The sequence below is a fragment of the Octodon degus genome, unplaced genomic scaffold (genome assembly GCF_000260255.1).
Source record: "Octodon degus isolate 3935 unplaced genomic scaffold, OctDeg1.0 scaffold00334, whole genome shotgun sequence".
Classification (NCBI taxonomy): domain Eukaryota; kingdom Metazoa; phylum Chordata; class Mammalia; order Rodentia; family Octodontidae; genus Octodon; species Octodon degus.
The window spans coordinates 436295-454380 of NW_004524910.1; the positions used below are offsets into that span (position 1 = coordinate 436295).

General features: G+C 36.3%; 1 protein-coding gene and 1 pseudogene across 1 annotated transcript in view; one reads left to right on the forward strand and one right to left on the reverse strand.

Moving 5' to 3' along the window:
• The window catches only part of Rbmxl2 (RNA binding motif protein, X-linked like 2), a 1300-nt gene extending 696 nt beyond the window's left edge, over positions 1-604 (forward strand). The window contains exon 2 of the mRNA XM_004647875.2: positions 4-604. Coding sequence (XP_004647932.1) covers positions 4-604 — 601 coding nt within the window. The remainder of the gene's footprint in view (positions 1-3) is intronic.
• Positions 605-6467: 5863 nt separating this feature from the next.
• The window catches only part of LOC101567354, a 21337-nt pseudogene continuing 9718 nt past the window's right edge, over positions 6468-18086 (reverse strand).

The window sequence follows — 18086 nt, forward strand, 5'->3', positions numbered from 1 at the left end:
GAGGGACGGCTACGCGGGCCCGGCGCGCCGGGAGCCGCCTCCGCGCCGCGACCCCTACCTGGGCCCGCGGGAGGGCGGCTACTCGCCCCGGGACAGCTACTCGGGCCGAGACTACGGGGCCGCCCGCGAGCCCCGCGACTTCGCTGCCTCGCCGCGGGACTACAGCTACCGCGACTACGGTCACGCCAGCGCCCGCGACGACTGCCCGTCGAGAGGCTACTGCGACCGGGATGGCTACGGGGGACGCGACCGCGACTACGGCGAGCACCTGAGTGGAGGCTCCTACCGAGACAACTTTGAGAGCTACGGTGACCCGCGCGGCGCCGCCCCCACGCGTGGCCCGCAGCCATCCTACGGCGGAGGCCGCTACGACGAGTACCGCGGCTGGTCTCCCGACAACTACCGCGATGGCTACAGCGGCGGCAGCGGTGGCGGTCGCGGCGAGCGCTACTCGGGGGGCCGCGACCGCGGGCTCCCCCCGCCCATGGAAAGGGGCTACCCGCCCGAGCGGGAGTCCTATAGCCGGTCGGGCCGCAGGGCGCCCCCCAGAGGAGGTCGCCTGGGGAGCCGTGCCGAGAGAGGCGGCGTCCGGAGCAGGTACTGAGCAAGAACAGATTTGGGACCAGAGTCTTTTCTAGACAAGAACCTGTTCTGTGGTGGCTGCGAAGTAGTAGTACAAAAGAAGAGTTGTTTTACCGTTTACGAAATTCCTGTTAAACTTCCTCTCCTTTTTTATCTTTCGAGAGGAACATAGTTAAAACTCGTTTAATTCTTTTTGGAATTGTTAAAAGTTTCTTTCAACAAGCTCATGTTAAAAGTATGATTTGAACCTGCGTGCTGTCTTCTATTTTGAAATAGAAATTCTCCTAAAAGTGTCTTTAAACTTTTTCTGATAAATGAGGCAAGCAATTTGAGATTTAAAAAACAAACAATCGTCTGCCTATCCAGAATGGAAAATGGATCATTTTACCTATTTAAAACAACTATGTTTTTAGGATACGAGTGGGAGGGATTGGTATATGTTATGCAATTTTAGGTTTTTAGAGGATTCTCAGTGTTTGGAGCATTAAAAACCACCACCACCAAAAGTCACTTAGATTTGAAAAAACAAAGTTTTATGCACTCAGTAAGTCTTAAAAAAGTGGATGGATAGTGCTGGCTATAATTTGCTTTTTTGCCTTTTTTGGGGGGAATCAGCAGAGTTTAGCCCCTAAAAAATACTCATCTATTTTAAACAACAATGGAATACTAAGCTTAAAAATTGGCTAACCTACCATAAAGCTGGAAACTAAGCATAAAAAAAAAAAAATCAACTGATAGAATTTTCTTCCATACCACTAACAAAGTTTTAAAGATTATTAAAACAAAAAAAATGTGCCTGTGGTGGATTTAGAATGATGATGACTTTCTGACTCCAAGCTCCTGGTCCCTGTGGAGATTGTTCTTCTTCCCCAAGGTGTGCAGGGATCAAATGTGACCTGCTTCTCAAAAGCAAAGGTTGTAGAGAATACCTCCAAGGGATTGGCATTTCAGCCACACTAGGATCTCAAACTGGTATGAAGGGGTAGTGTCTTCCTGTCCACACATAGACATGAGCTGAAGTTCCCATTTTCCTTACTCTTACAGTGAGAAGGGAGTAAACAAAGAAAGATCAGTAATACTTTTTCCTAGATGCTTCAAGGGGAGTGTAAAAGTTTCTTTTTACCCCAAGCTTAAGGAAAGAAACATCTTTTTATTTGGCACCCATGGAGTACCCCTAATTAAGAGAAAGGTAATTGGTGTTTAGCATAATTGTTGGAGGAAACAAATGCCTGAATAAAAATACACAAAGAGTTCTGAGCGCAACACACATTTCTAAAACTTTTTTTTTTTTGACAAAATAGTGGCCCAGAAGATGAAATGCATCAGACAGTTTTTAAAAATCCAGGAATATAGCAAAAAATACTTAAGGCCTTTATGGAAAAGGTGTTAATCTTTACTAAAGGACAAAAAAAAAAAAAATGGAGATTCATGTTTCTTCGATGGTTAGGACGGTTTTATCATTACTATTCTCAACCTGACCAAATTAATTTGAAAAAGCAATACAACTTCAGATGAAGTTACAACATATGTTTTCCCCACACACAGTTCCCTGCCCTCAGACCGCTTATTGTTGATCAATGATGGAATAGTAAGTGAAAGATTTGGTAAAACCAACCACAAAAGATTAAAAAAAAAAAGCTTCATTTCACCACAGATTACTAAGAAACATGGTATGTAAAGAAAAGACACTGAAAAGAGACACTAATGGGAGACATAGCTAATCCTAAAATATACATGGTGGAATAAACAAGAGCCAATGCCATTTTGAGAAACAGGCCTTCCCCATCAGGTATCAAGAATTACTGCAAACCTCTGGTAATTTAAACCTTACAATTTCATCAGATAAGGACAGATAAACTAGTAAACCAACATTGTGAGCCTACAAACAGACTTATAGATGAAAACATGGTATGTGACAGGTAGTTTTTTAAATAATGGTGAAAAAATGGACTTTTAAAAATGAGTATCTTCACAAAAAAAGATGGAATGAGATTCACAACACACAGAAATACAACCTAGATGATTTGAAAACAATGTGAAGAGGAAATTTTTTAAACACTTAGAAGAAAATAAAGAAGAAATGCATTTACTACCCTGACATACAGAGTTCCTGTTTTTAAGACATTAAAAAGTAAAAATTTTGGAAAAAAACATTGATTAAAATTTTCATACTACTCAGATACGTTGAAAGGTAGTATTAACAAAATGAAATGTTAAATTGGAAGAATGCATTGAAATAGTGCTTAAAGATCATTACAGAAAAAGATTTTTTAAATTGGCAAAGGAACTGATGCCCTCTGGTAGGTATGTAAGTTGATAAAATGATTTTGAAAGCAATTTGCCAGTGCCTAGTAAAATTTGGAGTGTTCATACTTTATGACCCAGAAATTAGAACCCAGAGAACCTTTGCACATGCACACACAGAGAGATGCACAAAACTGATCTGTACAATATTCTTTGAATGTTAAAATATAAACAGCCCACCTGGAGTACACCATAGATATATTTTTATACTGGACTTCAATAAGAGGCTGATGTGAATCATTCAGATCCTTACGTATCAATGTGGGTAAGTATTAAAATACTTGTTTGATAAAAGTGAAAAATTGCATAAATAGTAAAAATATGGAGTGATTCACAAAAAGTGTGAGGAAAGGAGATAGGATGAAAGAGTTTTAGCTGAATCTCATGGTTAAAAATAAATTTTCAGCAAAAATGGTTAATACATTACTGTGGTCTGTACATTGGCATCTCTTATTCTATGAAAATGTTTTATAGAAATTTTAGTACAAAAGCCATAACTTAGTACAAGCACCCAGAATTAAGTAACTATATACAAAAAAAATTACTCTGAAACTTTCAGACGTAGTATATTTCCAGAGTAATTCTCCATCTTTATTCTTTTTTTTTAATTTTATTTATTTATGTGTGTGTGTGTGTGTGGCCAGCTCAGCCCACCAGGGGGCGGGGCTGGCTGGCATGTGGTGCTGGGGGATTGAACTGCGGTCCCTGTGCTTTTTGCTAAGCTTGTTCTAAGTAGGTGCTTTAGACCACTGAGCCATCTCACCAGCCCCTCTTTATTCTTTAATCATTTCTTCTATTTGTTTCTAGACCCTTTCAACCCTAGGCTTTGCTTATTGCCAGCCAGTTGTAACCTCAACAGTAGAAATTAGGTATCTAAGAGCCAAATTTTAAAGTTGTAGTTTCTCCCTGTTTTGCTTATTTTGAAGCATAAGAATAATGAAAAACTCCCCAGTTAGTGTAAAAGGCTTTCGACTGGTAAGCATCTCATTTTTGAAATGATTAATAAGTTTTAAGCAAACAAATGAGGTTATAGACATTTGGAAATAAAAGACATTAGTGCTTAGATGAGTTCAAGAGGTTATAGCATACCAAGCCTCTAAATCCCTCCTGCCATATGTATCCTAGGTTTATTGAAATGATGTATTAATCTGTGAAGGAAAGAAAATGAGAAAGGGAGCTATTCAATTGAGAACATAAAGTTTTTTTAAATGAGAGGGTGACTGTATTAGATGTTTCCCAGGACTCAAACACTGAATAAATTTTAAGCAATCTGTATCAACTAAAATCCTTTTCAGCATTGAGCTTTTCTCAGCTTACCATATGTCTTCCACATTTCTTCTGTCCAAAATGGTTCCTGGAGCATCCAAACTACCTATGAGACAGCTAACAATATTACTGAATATTTCCTCACCAGGTGAGAGCTAAGCATTTTAATAAAATTCTAAGGACAAGTGGAAACCTGCTGTGGCTCCTTAGGCTATCTAAAGCAACCTAGGCTAAGAATTCCTTTTTCCAAAAGGAAAGGGCTCTTTTCCCTTGCCTCAGGATAGGTAAGAGGGTAAAAACTCCTGCTTCTATTACTCCTAACTTGGGGCTTTTACACATTTGTCAACTTTCAGGTTACATGCTTTCTATAATAATCTCCCTTTTAGCCTAGACTTAAACAGTGATTTTCCTTAACAGTGTTGGTTGGATGGGGGGGAATTGCTATATTACCACAAATGTTTTTTCTCTTTGAGGCATATTTAAGGACTAACTGAAACTTGATTCTGAAGTTAATTTTCTTACAGGGTAGTATTATCTAAGAATGATATTAAAAAGATTCTAAGTAGTTTTAAGCACTATTGGATGTGGTTATCAAGTTAAAATAGCTCTAGAAGAACTGTAGAGCAATGATAATTCCATTGAATGTATCCAGCTATTATACTTCCAAAAATGCTGAAGTGAAATGAGAAATCTGAAACCTTACTAGGAAATTTTTAGGAAAAACGTTTGTAATAAATAGTGTACATTCTCATTTTGCTTAGTAGAAAAGTAACATCATGTAGTTGTGTATATGGGTCCCCATTCTGTTGCTTATTTATGTAGTTTGGGCCATTAAAAGTTTTTAATTTTTAGTTTTTCATATGTAAATAGTGTTGGCCAAACTAGTTCTCAAAATTTATGAAGTTTTATATGTGATTATATAAAGCACTCAGTACAGCTCTGTGGAACTTACCATTCAATTTCTTTTTTTTATTTTTATTTATTTGAGAGAGAGAGAGAGAGAGAGAGAGAGAGAGAGAGAGGTGTGTGTGTGTGGCCAGCTCAGCCCACCAGGGGGCGGGGCTGGCTGGCATGTGGTGCTGGGGGATTGATCCGTGGTCCCTGATGCTTTGCCAAGCTTGTTCTAAGTAGGTGCCTTAGACCACTGAGCCATCTCTCCAGCCCCCATTCAATTTCAATAAACTCCCAGTTTGTAATCTTACAGATGTAGATCAGTTTTCAATCCCAATTTATTTTCTACTGTCTCTTTTTTACCTCATAATTGCAAGGGATGCTAAGACTTCAAGCAGCTGGCTCAGTATCCAATTCCTAATGAATATGAAATGAGGTAACTGGAAATAAATACTATGACCTTGATTTATTAAAATCTTACAGGGTTTTAAATTACTGTCTGACATAATAAATATAGGTTCAATTTTACCCTACAAATAAACTACCTACTGCAGTGACTAGATTTTACGATGTGATAATTATTAATGATCCAGAGCTTAGTGCACTAAAGAAATCCCTCAAATGCTGTGTCTCCCATGAATCTCAGGTTTCTTATCTACTCTGCTTTGTTTCCTTTAGTTACAAAGTAGGGACAAGAATGCCTCCTTTGTGAGATTGTCCGTTTACTTATTTGATCTAATGTTAAATATTGATGCAGTATCAACCACATATCAAACATGCCATCAAGGCAGACAGCAAGATGCACCTATACTTGCCTGTTAGATTCATTTTCACTGAAGACTCATAGACAGCAGAAGCAAGTGCTGATTGCCTGGATGTGTTTGAGGGATACGCACAGAAACATAACAAGATTGGAAGAGAAACTTCTGCATTTGTGCTATGGGGCACCTGAGTTCCGTAATGTAGGAAATAACAGCTTTACCTGGCATAATTAGGGATTATGCCTAATATTTCATGGTAAAGCCTTGACTATAAGTCTCTTGTCACTCAGTACTTAGAGTTAGGAGTTTGAAAGAATTGAGGTCTTTTTTTAAATTTTAAAGATAAATAGTAAAAATGATACAGAATTTCAAAACATGATAGGAGAGTAACAATGGTTATTATATTGCCTATTGTTATCTTCAGAGTAACTGCTCAGATTACCAGATACAGGCATGTAGTATAGTGATCAAATAATATAAATAGTAATTGCCTTTCAATGAACTAATATATTTCTTTTCTCCTTTCCTCCACTCCAGTTCTTTTCTTTTGATTAGTTTCTTTCTCTTTCACAGTATCTATTGTACCTTTTGCTTCTTATTTACTTTTTCAGTTTCTAGCACTAGGGAGATAATGAGATGGCTTATATAGGTAAATGTATGCAACTAGAGACCATAGTCATAAGCGAAAGAATTGAGGTCATGGTAATAACTTCTGCTGTACTGCAGAGTAGTTGAAAATGGGACACAAGCCTCCTGGTGGAGGTTTTTGGTCAGCTCAGCTGTCAGTAGCTGGAAAAGGCTAAGGCAATAGAAAGTAAATTGGACCTGCAAAGAAGGTGTTACTGTGAAACGCACATTTTCTAAATTGAGGGACTCAGGTCAGAGTCTTGAAATTGTGGTTGTATGCTGTAGCAAACTTGTAGCAATTTTCATGATTAGGCATGCACATTATAGCTGTGAGCAACCATAGTCCAGGCGGTAGAGCTGTGATTGACTGCATTAAAACATAGGCATAATCAGTTTGCAGTGAACTTTGCAGAAATGCGATCCTTTTCTGAAAGGCCAAATTGCCAAGAGTTAGATTTAGAAAAATTTTAGCTGAGCAATGAAAGCATACGGTTCAAAAACGGAAAGTAAACTTTGGTTCAAATATACAAAAATATAAAATTTTAACTATGATGAGGTCTTATAGACTAGATAACAGTTTCATAAGATACAGTAGTTAAGATATGGTTTAGTATGAACATCAAAGGCTATACTTTCAGGGGTTGTTTCTATAATATAAAACAGATGTAATCTTGAAGTGAAAATTGATATAAAGGATGAGTTAAATGTTAGATTTCTGTGAAACTAAATGAGAACACATGTAGTTCTCATTGAATAAAGATCATTTTTTAGTGCTGTTCTGTTTTGAAGGATTTATTTTCTTTTTAATGAGTTTTTAGTTCTCCGTGAATGACTTTTTTTTTTCTGGTACCAGAGATTGAACTCAGGACCTTGTGCTTGCCAGATAGGTCCTTATGCTGCTGAGCTATTGCCCACTGTGCTGTTTTCTTTTGACATCCAGTTTTTGCTTAGTTTATATAGATCAAGGTAAAGAAATGCAGATGGATCACTAATACTACAAATTTAAGGTTGTACTTTGAAGTTGATTACCAGGAAAGCAGGGGCAAATACAAAAACATGAGTCAACAAATAAGAAAAAATGAGACTGTGTCTGTAAAGTATAGCAGCAGGGAAGTAGTCATAGATTGGCTTGATTACTAACCTGGCATGTACTATAAGTACTCCAGTCACTCTTTTAAAGTCTCACACCCAATATTGCAAAAAAACTCTTCAAAGGTTTCAGGGAGTCAAGTCTGGTGCCACAAGACTTGTAAGTCCAGTACTCTGGAAAGGTGGAGCAAGTGGGTCATAATTTACCAACTTAATGAGACCCTCTTTTAAAAAATTATAAAAGGGCTGAAGTAGTTGCTCAGTGCAAGGCCTACAATTCAATCTGCAGTACTGGAAAGAAAAAGCTATTTGATTTGATTGTAAGATGGACCTAACACTTTATCATAAAGGCAGTCACAATTTAGTGTGAATAACAGGTTGTTCTGCATCAACCTACCTGAATGTAAAACAAAGAGGCTACAAGAAAGACATGGGCACTGGGTGTGGTGGTGCACTCTGTAATCCCAGCACTCAGGAACTTGAGGCACGAGAATCTTTGGGAGTTCAAGACCAGCCTGGGCTACATAGTGAGCTCAAGGCCAGCCTGAACTGTAGTGAGACCTTGTTTCAAAATGACCAAAAAAAAAAAAAAAAAAAAAAAAAAAAAAAACATGGGTGACATGTTAAGTAACTCTAATTAGCAGAACGCTTTTCAGAGAATGTGAATTTTGAGATTTTTACTGAAGAAGCTCCACTTTAGTGTTGGCTATCTTTTTAAATACACTAGATTCATTTCTTCCATTCTTCCTTCCCACCCTCCCTCCCTTCCTTTTCCCCCTTCCTTTTTTTTCAGACCAGAAATCAAACTCAGGACCTTGCACTGCTAAACTATACATTCACTCATTTCTGTTCGTAGTTACTTTTACCAAAGTCCTTATCTTTATTGATTTCATTTTTCATCTTGGTAACTCTAATGTACTTTATTCCAATGCTAACCAGAAGCCATTGGAACTTGTGGGCAGTAGTGATGATTTGAGGTGCACGTGACTGTGCTGCTTCCTGACACCTGAACACTGGGCCAGAGGGCAATCTTGGAGGCAGAGATTTATCACATGTGCAATAACCTGAATGTTTAAGGTTGTCTCACTGACTTATGAAGCTGAGCGGCTCTATGTGATAAAGTATACTTCCTAGCAAAAGTTACCTATTAAAATATTCCACTAGATGTCACTAAAAGCTTAAAGATTTCAGCTTCATTTGTGTCTCTATAACTGTCCCATAGAACTTGGGCTTTAGGGCCTGAGTACATTCTGACTGAGGTGGTGTTTAAGTCATTTTTCTGGGTATGAGGAGAATTAAACAGAAGCAACTGGAAATCTTCATCTAATCTGATGCTGAGCTCTATGTATAGTTGGAAATACAGAAATATATTATAAATTCATACAAGTGTTCAAATTAGTAGGACAATTTTTGCTGAATGAATTGGCTACTTTGTAAGAGTGATAAAGTAATCTCATATTGTCATTAAATTTTTAAATAAGTTATAGGTGGACCAAATTTTTTCTTGGGCAGAATTTATTTTTTAAAATGTAGCAACATACACATAGAGTTCCCCATCTTGACCATTTTTTTTTTTTTTTTTTACTGGGGATCAAACTCAGGACCTTGTGCTTGCCAGGCAGGCACTCATGTTGCTGAGCTATATCCCAGTCCTACCATCTTGACCATTTTTAAGTGTACAAATTCAGTGAAATTAAATATATCCATTGTTACGTTCTACTACCCATCTGTAAAACTTTTAACCTTTCAAAACTGAAATACATTTTAAGTGTAAAAAAATGAAAAAAAAAAGTTCAGAAGAAAATAAGAATGTTTTAATATAATCTTCATTTTAGGAAGATTATTTATTTATTTGCTACAGGGTCTTGCTACACAGCTCAGACTTGTAGTGAACTTCCTGTCTCAGCCTCCCAAACGCTGGGGTTAGTAGGCATGCACCACCTCACCCAGCTTGGTAGGCTGCTAAGCACAACGAGGTTTTCCAGACTGGCACAGCATACAGTGCTGGGGATTGAACTCGGGTCCTTGCGTTTGCCAGGCAGGTACTTAGACTACGAAGGCCCCCAATATTTCTCAAAGCACAGTAGCAAAAGAAATATTAATAGTTACATATACATTTTTGATTGCATGAGAATTCAAACTAACTGCATCTACATGAACCTCACAGTTTATTATTTATCGTTTTTGTGGATTGTGGTCCCTCTTTCCTATCTGCCAAGTCTGCTGTCAGTTCATAGAGACTTCGTCAATTTCATGTCACATGTCTCCCTTACAGGCCTTTTTTATAACTTGGCTTAGTTGTTGGAAGCTAGAGATTTCCTTTTTTCAGTGTGCTATGCAGCCTTATGTACAACTATACTATGAATTACTGTACGATAGCAATGTAACAATTTTGCCATCTAATGTAACCTTATCAAGGGAGTGCCATCCTCTGCATGCTTATCACAGGGAGGAAATAACAAATACAAGTTTTATGACAGTAAAATATTGGATGACTTTGGGGGGATTTGTCAATGTGTAGATTATCACTTTAAACTTTTTAAATGAAACTAAATTCACATCAGAAGTTAACATTTTAAGGGCTGCTCAGTTTTTTTAAAATGGTATGTGTTTCAGACAACATTATTATTGGAAAATAGACAATCATTTAATCTGTGTAGCCTTATTATTATTCAAAAAGGAGATTTAGAGACAAAAAAAAAAACAAATTTGATTTACTTTACCTTGAAGGCTCCTTTCTAATTCTAATGTTGGTGATAGAAATAACTTAGATTTTCTGTGTGATTGTTCTGACCAGGCAGTGAAATAAATAACTCACAGAATCTTCCAAATGAGTCTATGAAATAAGTATCATTTTTATACCTACATTATAGATGAGGAAAATTAGACCTAGAGAAGCAAGTGATTTTCTGTGATAAAATGATAAAATTTTCATAGGACAATTTTAATCTGATAATTGGGACTCTAAACCCCATTGTTATGAAGTTCTTGGTTATATTGCCTGAAAGCCACCTGGACAAGCAAATCATAGCATAAGATCCCAGTTCTCTATTTTCATTTTAAATGCTAGTTCAAGTGATTCCATTTTTAGCCTTTTCTAAGAAAAAATGTCTAAATGAGAAGAATTCTCAGTTAATAAAAGAATACCATGTAGAATTACGAGAGAAATATTTACTAAGAAGAAACACATTTTAAAATAGTATGTAGATTAATAAAAATAAAGCGCATGCAATATATAGTTTCATCTAATTTGTAAGTATCTTCTTATAACTCGCATTTCAACTTCCTTTATGGAAATAGAAATGGGTGGGATAAAAGGAAAACAAAAATATTTGGGTTAACTTGCTAGGCACTGCCTAGTCTCAATTTTATCATTCACATTGCTATAGTATCTTATCAACCAACAGTGAAAGCTGTTTTGAGCTAAGAAATTTCACAATGAATGTTAAATTGATATATATGTGATGAAAAATACGGTGTTTCTTGATTATCAATCTGGAAACAATCTTAGTTTTGTCACAGTTGAAGGGTGGGCTACAGTTTGTTTGTTTTTTTTTTTTTTTGCTGTTTTCTTGTGGCAGTTGTTTGGATATAACTTGCAGGTAAACTTTTCTTAGAAACATTCTACCACTTAGTCATATCAACATTTCATTTTCCCAACTACCTTACAGGCAGTGACTCAATGATTTCTATCTGGTATGAGATTGTAAGCCATAAGATGTCCGAATTTTACCTCTGTTTGATAACTCCATCTGTTGTAATTAGTTATCTTATTTTTCCAAGAATATCAGGATAAGTGATAGGATTTTGCCTCTAGTGTTGAATTTGTTCATGGAACTCAGTCATTTATTATTGTTGTTATTTTGGTTACTGTGCAGTTCAGACTGGCCTTGAACTCACTATGCGGTCTAGACAGACCTTGAATTAGTGTTGATCCTCTCACCTCAGCCTCCCAAATGCTGGGATTATAGACATGTACCACCATACCTGGCCTCAGTCATTATATATTTTAAAAATTTGTTTCTCATGTGATTATTAAAGTCATAAAAACAATATATGGCTTTAGCCTTTTAGTTGTTCTGGAAATCTAAATCTTTTTCTCCAGATTGTAGTCAATTTGGATGAGATTCTAAACTGTATTTGTACAGTTGATAATATTATGGGTATCACCATCAAAATCAGGGACTTGGGAAAATAAATGATTGTATGATATTTTAAATTAGGAGAAGTGTAGAGTAGCAAGTGTCTATACTTAGTGTGGGCAGATGCTTAGTGCTTTCTAAGACAACAACCCATGAAGGAGAAATGAGGTATTAGGAAGGAACCATTCCTAATCCCTTGTGACAGGGAACCATTGAATGCTTAGGGTTGTCTCCAGTCTCCTGTTCATTAGATTTAGTAAATATTATTTCAACACTTGAAACTACCTGAGCATAGCTCAAATGCAGATATGAGATGCTAATTGTGTTCTCTCCATTTTAGTATTTCTCGGTTCACTGGGGCATCCCCCCCAAAACTAGCAATTGCAGCCCAATTCACATGAGAGTACAAATGAAAACACTTCACATTGGCCCAGAAATAGTTTTGTGCTTTGTAATAAAAGAAAAATTGAAAACTAGAATTGAACCTTAAGAGAGGGCAAAAGTAGGATCTTGATAAAGCTGTTGTCTTTTTTATGTGCAAGTGAAGTTTTCTTGAACTTCAAAAATATAACTGAATCAAAAAAGAAGCCATAAATATTGTGATCATTTGATATACCAAAATTGAAAACTAAGATTAGTTTTCACCAAATGTATTTTATATTCTCGGTAATAACATTGCTCTATTTTTATTATTTCTGCTGGAGTAAACAATTCACATGTAACTAATATATTTGGATTAAATATCTGTGCTTCATTTGTTCTGGGAAGGATTAGTCACAAAGCTAGATTTATGAACCTTGGGGGAGGGATATATTTTGCTAGAACGTTTATCTGATTTTATACATGTTTTTAAGCAGCCACATTCATAGGCCCACAGTGGTACCCAGGAGAGATGGAATTAACTAGGCCTTGGCTCCTTAAGGATATAACTTTTGGCTAACCTGAACAAAAAGTATAAAATTAAAAATAGAAGTTGGAGCTATGCCCAGTCTAGGGCTAATCCAATACTGTCAAAACACACTATTCCTAGCCCTGCATGAGGGTCAGATTCTGTTCTCTTAATGATTTAGAGTGCCTCTTTTCTCAGTCACAGATATTTTCTTTACACATGTGCATGGATTAATACCTGGCTGAGTACTATAGGTAGACCCTCCGGAGATAGCTGGAGTTCTATTTGCATCATTTCATCAGTGTAGCATGCACATGGTCTAGCATGATCTATGGCTTCTTGTCTCTGTAGTATTGTGTCTGTCTTTAAGGGTGTGGGTCAAGCTCTGCCTGAGTTTCTCCTCTGTGCTTTCAGTAAAGTAGTATTTAACAGAAAAATATAAATTGTAGAAATAGGCTCAAGAATAAATAGGATATATAAATAAGATAATAGTGTTGAAAACCTGTGAAAGAGTCCAGACATGGTGGTGCATGCCTGTAATCCCAGCATTTGAGAAGTTGAACCAGGAGGATCACTGTGTTTGAGGCCAACCTAGGTTACATAGTGAGTTCAAAGCCACTCTGAAATACATAGTGAGACTTTGTCTCAAGAAAAAAAAAAAAAAAGATCTATGAATTATCTTAAAGTTCACTTAATTTTAGATTTTAAATAAATAATTCCCATGTCTATATCAGTCATTTTAATTTTTTTTTTTTAACTTTCTGCAAAGCTTTATTCTCAAGGGGCTCAGTCCTTGGCAGCTGCTTTCCTCACAGAAGCCAGCATGTTGCTCAGCTCCTCGTGCTTCCTCTTGGCATGGATCCGTGTCCCCACCCTTTTCTTGATGAATTTGAGGGCACGTTTGTCCTTGGAGACCTTGAGCAACTCCATGGTATGCCGCTTGTAGGGGGCAAAGCCCCACGTGGCACCTCCTGGATCATGTCCCACATGAACTGGGTGTTTGGTAAGGTATCCATAACGGTGGCTGTGCCTTGGTTTGCTCACATTCTTACTCATATTGTGGCCCTTGTTGAGGCCCATGGCCATGTGATAGCAGAGGGCCGTGGTTCTGTTCTTCAATGGTTGTTGTTGTGGAAGGCCTTTTAAATTATTTTTTAAAATAGTGTCAAAGTTCCTTTTATAAGCCTGTATAAACAATACTAAATTCTGGCAAAGATACAAGTACTGACAAAGGTAGAAGTACTTTTCAACCATAAATAAAGGTAAAATATGTTCTCAATAGCAAATTGGACCCCACAACCTGCTTAGAGAAATTTTGCTAGAACAAATAATATAGTTTTATAAAACTGATTTTTATAAAATCTATTACTCTTCTATAAAAGTCATAGAATAGTAGATGTTCTATCATAATAGAATATCTCTATAGACTGCAATGAAGCATTAATAAATTTAGCATACATTTTTTGACAGAAATCCTTAATAAACCAAAAAATGTAACAAGTATATTTATCTTAGGACATAAGCTTATAACATTCTTAAATAGTTAATTAAAAAGAAGTAAGAAATAAGACTTATTTAATATGGGCTTAAATATGGACAAATGAAATAAAGCTTGTTAAAAATGAATTTTAGGAGAGGAAGTATAATTATTTACTGATAACTTGATTATTTGCTGCTTTATTTCTTTGGAAGTAAGAAAAAACCTATACTTCCAATGTCAGTAATGATTTTTTAAAAAATTCCCTCATAAAAACAAGTCAACTAGAATGTTTCTATTCCCTAGTTTTTGTGCTTCTCGCTTTATAATTTTCAGTGAACTGGGATTTCAAACTCTTACAATTGTTTTATATTATATAACTTTTGTCAAAATAGTGATTTGTTGCATTCAAGTCTATTAGGATAGTTAAAAATTATCTAGATTGTTTTGTTTCCAATACTGCCAACTTTAAAGTACCATCTTTCCTCTTACTATGTTTTGTTTTTAAAATTTTATTTTGTGGTCTCCTAAAGTGGTCTGCTATGAATGTATCACATTTATCTGTTTGCTAACTTTTAGGAATGGAAATGTGGTTGATACATTTTCTGAGAGATAAGATCCACAATGTCTTTCAGTGAATTCTCAGAATTCTTGCTTGACCAAATAGAAAAGTTTGATATCCCTATTTTTTTCAAGATTCTGTAGCCAGTACTCAATTGTCTTCTACCATATTTTTGTTACTGTGAGGCAGAAATCTGAGGCAAACAGGTCATTTTCCTTTCTTTTTAATCTTTTCTTCCTATTCAGAGACTGATAGGATTTATTTTTTAGACCTTAAATTCATAAGTTTTATGAACATACATCATTTTAAAAATTATATGTGGGGACAGCTAGATAGCTTAGTGACTAAAGCATCTGCTTAGGCAGATGCAGGGACTGGAATTCTATCCCCCTGGTGTGCCATGCCAGCCCTGCCCCTGAGATGTGCTGAGACACAACCAGTGGCATGCACCGGTAATCCCCGCCCTTGGGAGGCTTAAAACAGGAGGATCAGTAGGAGTCTGATCTGTGTAGTGAGACCCAGTATACCCTGTACTAAATACTTTAAAAAAACTTATATGTGATTGTGAGTAAAGTGAGACATTCCTCTCTGGAAATTCAAGCACTGTCTCAGAAATGTTTATTTTTTACTTTGATTTTGTTTTTCTGATGTTGGTTTTTCTGGGGGAGTTCATTTTACATGTATTTTTCATGTTCTCAAGTTTTCTTCCATATTTTAAATAGTTTTCATCAGTTCTGTGTATAGTGAGCTATGTTGAGCTATTCTTTAAAGCTTCATTTTAGGCATGCATCTTGTTCATTATCTTTTTTTTTCCTCATGGCAAATCTTTTGCGTGCTGACCACTTCAAAAAAAATGCAGTAATCATGCTGCTCAAACTTTGAAAAATATTTCCTGACTATATATTATGCTTTTCTAATGCTTATCTATTCTAGTGTTATAAATCATAACACTTCCTCCACCAATCTTGTCAATTGTGTGAAGTATATATTTATCATTGATTTTTCCTTTTAGAACAATAAGTCAATTTACTTGGGGTGGTTAGTGAGTGGGACATAGCGAGTGACAGATTTGATAGCATCGTCTCTTTTCTACTGTTTTTTTTCAAAGTTTTATTGATAAACAGATAGCAATGAGACAGTTTCAAATCAAATCGGAAGTACAGTTTCAACAAATAATACACTGCATATATTCTTCTTAGTGGTTAATTGCTGTACAAGATGCGGACTTGTGATCCTATTTACAAACCCATTAGAACAAATCATTCTATTCATTAAGAGAATGCAACTATATATCTATCCCAACCTCTTTGAATACACAGATACAAAATGGACATTTATCATTTATCGGTATACCCCATTTTTTCTAAGTTCCGTTATTGAATATTATAGGTGTGTAAACTCAGCAAAATATTCTAAGAGTCCAGTAGCCCATAATAGCATTGGGTCTTCTGTTTAACTGGCAATGTCAGAAATTATTGACCTCAGTCCCCCACAGCTCAACTAAACAGCATGGCTTTATTTCTTATATTTCGTCTTCATACTTTTCTACTGGATAGTTAAGACCAAGGTAAAGCAGGACCTATGCAACAAGAGTTGTAGCTTTTTGGTCTGAGAAGGTCAGTGAAATGCCCTCAGGATTTGTCCTGAGATCCTATACCTCAGATTGTAGAACCTTTATCAGTGCAGCCATGTGGATGAGTCACGGCCATTGCTTGGCCAATGTGCTCTCTGTGAAAGCCTGAGAGAGTGTCTTCTCCCCATGTGACTCTCCTTAGGCCCACTCTATGTCATCGATCACTTTCCTCTTTGGCCCCATAATCTTCTTGATCAGAAAATTTGGTACACTACTGAGGTACATGACGTTACAGTACAAGTTCTCATATGTCCTGAGTCTTAATTGACCGTAGAAGGCTAGGGCCAAAATGTTGGCTTTCCTTATATCCCTCCTTTTTCTCTAATTTTGGTCTGCAAACTTAGGTTGTTAACCATCCAGAAGAAAAGCTTATTGTTATTATCAAACGATTTAGGCTATCAATCTTAACCTCACTATCTCACTGCATTTCAAACATCTTAGGCATAATAAGGAACAGGTATTTTTCATCAAGTATTGATATGTTGAACTTTAAGTCCCTACATAATATGATAAAAAACATTTAAAAATTAGATTATATTTTAAAAAATAGGATAAAGAATTCTATGCTTCTCATGTTTGCACATAAGTCCAAAAATCTCATCATATACAACCTTGAAGCAGGACAGTCCCACAATATTTCTTTTCCTGTCTCTTCTTTTCTACTGTTGAGTATTTTTTTTAGTATACTTTTTCATTATATCTAACCTGATAAATGCTTCTATTGCATTAATAAGAAGCAAAGTAGCTTCATCAAAGATCATGAAAGTTTCTTTCAAATACTTGTAATACTAATCAGCAAGAAACATTTTAGATTTACTCAAGTTTTACATTGCCATTTTAGCATCCAGAAATCTGTAAGGAAGTTTAAAACTACAGAACTAGGAGCAGCCAAATCAGAAGCTCTTAGTGCTTCAAATCAAGAAAAAAAAATGAAAAAATAATTGGATGAAAAAAATTGTCTCGGTGCTCTAAAGCTATAGTTCCATATTTATGACTATTCAAGTTAGTGAACTATGTACCCCACACATGCTCATCTTCCTCTTCTTTTTTCTCCTCTTTCTCTTAATATTTTTTTTTGTTGGTTTGCTTTTTAATTTTTGTTAGGCGATGTGCCATATATACAGAAAAGAGTAAAGGAAATGTATAACATGAATGTGCATATAATCACTAATTACACCTCAGCGCATGAGTTGTTCTCCACTGCCTGACCCCATGTACAACCCATCTCCCTCTCTTGGAAGTACCCACTTTATTAGCATTTTAAAAATCATTTTAGTGCTTTTTATTTTTAATAACTATATTTTAAGTATTATATGCTTTTGCTGGATTTTTTATAATTTCATATGAATGGAATTGTATGCATTCTTTTGTGACTTTCATTTATGTATCAGTATTCATAAGATTCATCCACTTTTTTTTTTTTTTTTTTTTTGTGAGGAACCGGGGACTGAACTCAGGACCTTGCGCTTGCCAGGTAAGTGCTTATTCTGCTGAGCTATCTCCCCGGCCCCTCATCCATGTTTTGAATGAGGTAGCAGCTTATTACTTTCATCACTATTTAGCATCCTGTTGCATGAGTAGGTCATCATTTATTACCTGTCTTGGGAAATTTTTGAACACTGCGCCCCAACTCCTGCTATCTCTACTCCTAGATTAGTAACTAAATACTGTAAGGCCAAACTGCTTTTCAAATGTGGCAGCTTCCATACATAATTCACTTTTCTGTGTTTGTGAATAAATGTAGTTTCACCTCCTCTCTTGACATAATCACACATCCACTTACCAGTTTTGTACTTGGCTCAGTGTGAAAGCAGTCCCTAGTTTGGGGAAGAGGGTCATTTCTGACTTCTTACACTATATATA